Genomic DNA, 2,675 nt, shown 5'->3' with positions numbered 1-2,675 from the left:
TATTATTTATTTATTCAATACAAGTCGTTGGCCTCCTTCCAAGCCAGTCCCTGTCTCATTCCGACGTGGCACTCCCACTTCCCCTATTTAATCCCCCAGTAATCTTCGTCCTCATCGCACAGTTCACAGTTTTATCTCGTAGCAAAAAGCTTTCCTTTTCTCCATTTCCTCTAGAACAAAATTTAACAAAATACAAAGCTCTTTTTCTGTTATAAAATGGCTGTCGGTTCTGCAATCTCATCACTACTTGGTCCACCGGCATGCGAGAAAGACGCAAAGGCTTTACGGCTCATCGAGGAAATGACCCGAAACGCCGATGCCGTTCAAGAACGAGTTTTGACCGATATCTTAACCCAAAACTCTCGAACCGAGTACCTTAGCCGGTTCAAACTCGACGGCGCCACCGACCGTGAGTCGTTCGAGTCCAAGCTTCCCGTCATTACTTACGAAGACCTCCAGCCTGAAATCCAGCGTATCGCCAATGGCGACCGCTCCGCTATTTTATCGGCACACCCCATCTCGGAATTCCTCACCAGGTTTGTATATAAATGATAGTATTTCGAGGAATAATATATATATACATAATAAATTTTGAATATTTATGTATATTCTGGAAAATTGTGTAGCTCCGGGACTTCAGCTGGTGAGAGGAAACTGATGCCAACGATTAAAGAAGAGCTAGATCGCCGTCAGTTGCTCTACAGTTTGCTGATGCCAGTAATGAATCTGTAAGTAAATATTTTAAAATTGTTTGCATTGTTTATTTTGTTTAATTTATTTAGTATAATTAGTGGAACGCGGTTTCTATGTAAAAACAGTTACGTGCCGGGTTTGGACAAAGGCAAGGGATTATATTTCTTGTTCATTAAATCAGAAACAAGGACCCCGGGTGGTCTCTTGGCTCGCCCGGTTCTAACCAGCTACTACAAGAGCGAGCATTTCAAGACCCGACCGTACGACCATTACAACGCTTATACCAGCCCCAACGAGGCCATCTTGTGCCCCGACTCTTTTCAGAGCATGTACACCCAGATGCTTTGCGGTCTCCAGGACCGACACCAAGTTCTTCGTGTTGGCGCCGTGTTTGCCTCGGGTTTACTCCGTGCGATCAGGTTCCTCCAGCTTAATTGGGAACAGCTCTCCGTTGATATCGAAACCGGTGACTTGAATCGGAAAATCACCGACTCTTCGTTGAGGGAATGCATGACTAAGATCTTGAAACCGAACCCCGAGCTTGCTCTGTTCGTGCGACAGGAATGCTCCAAGGAAAACTGGGAGGGGATTATTACAAGAATTTGGCCGAACACGAAGTATCTCGATGTTATCGTAACCGGAGCAATGGCACAGTATATTCCCACCCTGGATTATTACAGCGGTGGGTTACCTAAAGCTTGCACGATGTACGCTTCGTCCGAATGTTATTTCGGGTTGAACCTTAACCCCATGTGCAAACCATCCGAAGTTTCGTATACCATCATGCCGAACATGGCGTACTTCGAGTTCTTGCCCCACGAGCCTAATTCATCCGGGTTCACCCTCGATTCGTCCCCGAAACTCGTCGACCTGGTCGACGTTGAAGTGGGGAAAGAATACGAGCTCGTGATCACGACCTACGCGGGACTATACAGGTACCGAGTCGGCGACATTCTCCGAGTTACGGGGTTCCACAACTCTGCCCCGCAATTCCATTTCGTTAGGAGAAAGAACGTTCTCCTCAGCATCGACTCCGACAAGACCGACGAGGCCGAGTTACAGAAGGCAGTCGAGAACGCTTCTCGACACCTGCGCGAATTCAACACCAGCGTCGTCGAATACACAAGTTACGCCGACACCAAGACCATCCCCGGTCACTACGTGATATACTGGGAGTTGTTAGTCAAAGACGCAGCTAACTCCCCTACAGACGATGCCCTTAAAAAATGTTGTTTAGCCATGGAGGAATCACTCAACTCGGTGTACCGACAAGGCCGAGTTGCGGATAACTCAATCGGACCACTAGAAATCCGCGTGGTGAAGAACGGAACGTTCGAAGAGCTGATGGATTACGCCATATCGAGAGGCGCATCCATCAATCAATACAAGGTCCCGAGGTGTGTTAACTTCACACCGATCGTGGAATTGCTCGATTCTCGGTTGGTCTCGGCACATTTTAGCCCTGGTTTGCCACATTGGAACCCTGAAAGGAGGAGATGATTTCATTTCAGTGGTTTGTTTAGGCACACAACCGACTAGATTAAAAGTCAAAATGACTTAGTTTTATTGTAACTGTGGATTCTCTTTGTTTCCACATTAAAGCAGTGGACAAGTTGATTAGGATGTTTCAGGGTCAGGTTTTGTAATTTTGGATTCATAGGGCGTCTGGGCTGAAGATGATGTCTGTCGTATGAATTGTTTCTTTCATGCAATGGCAATTAGATAAGGTTTCTGATAAGATACTTCATTGTTGGGATTTATTATTTTAAACAAGTCATTTCTTAATTTTATTCATTTATATTACAATATTTAATTAATTTAAATGTTATACACCTATTTTTCTCAAGTAATTAAATATAACAACAATAAAAAAAACCTTTCTAGATTTATCTAAAGATTGATCTTTTCGAAATGATCAAATTTTATTTCTTTTGATAATCATAGCTAGTTTTTCATATGGTGTCCCTTCTGATACAACACTA

General features: G+C 44.1%; 1 protein-coding gene across 2 annotated transcripts; it reads left to right on the top strand.

The window, feature by feature from the left end:
• Positions 1-201: 201 nt before the first annotated feature.
• On the top strand, positions 202-2,431 carry LOC120151635 (probable indole-3-acetic acid-amido synthetase GH3.1). Of its 2 annotated transcripts, XM_039164018.1 has the most exons (4): positions 202-536; positions 627-728; positions 819-2,198; positions 2,252-2,431. In XM_039164018.1, exons 1-3 carry the CDS (start codon positions 217-219, stop codon positions 2,191-2,193), a joined length of 1,797 nt encoding a protein of 598 aa, XP_039019949.1. In that variant the 5' UTR covers positions 202-216; the 3' UTR covers positions 2,194-2,198; positions 2,252-2,431. The 2 variants fall into 2 exon arrangements, with proteins under 2 accessions (XP_039019949.1, XP_039019948.1); XM_039164017.1 differs by lacking the exon at positions 2,252-2,431 and having other exon boundaries at positions 819-2,217.
• The last annotated feature ends 244 nt before the right edge of the window (positions 2,432-2,675 follow it).

Source organism: Hibiscus syriacus, unplaced genomic scaffold (genome assembly GCF_006381635.1).
Source record: "Hibiscus syriacus cultivar Baekdansim isolate YM2019G1 unplaced genomic scaffold, ASM638163v2 tig00111061_pilon, whole genome shotgun sequence".
Taxonomy (NCBI): domain Eukaryota; kingdom Viridiplantae; phylum Streptophyta; class Magnoliopsida; order Malvales; family Malvaceae; genus Hibiscus; species Hibiscus syriacus.
This window is presented reverse-complemented; position numbering and strand designations above follow the sequence as displayed.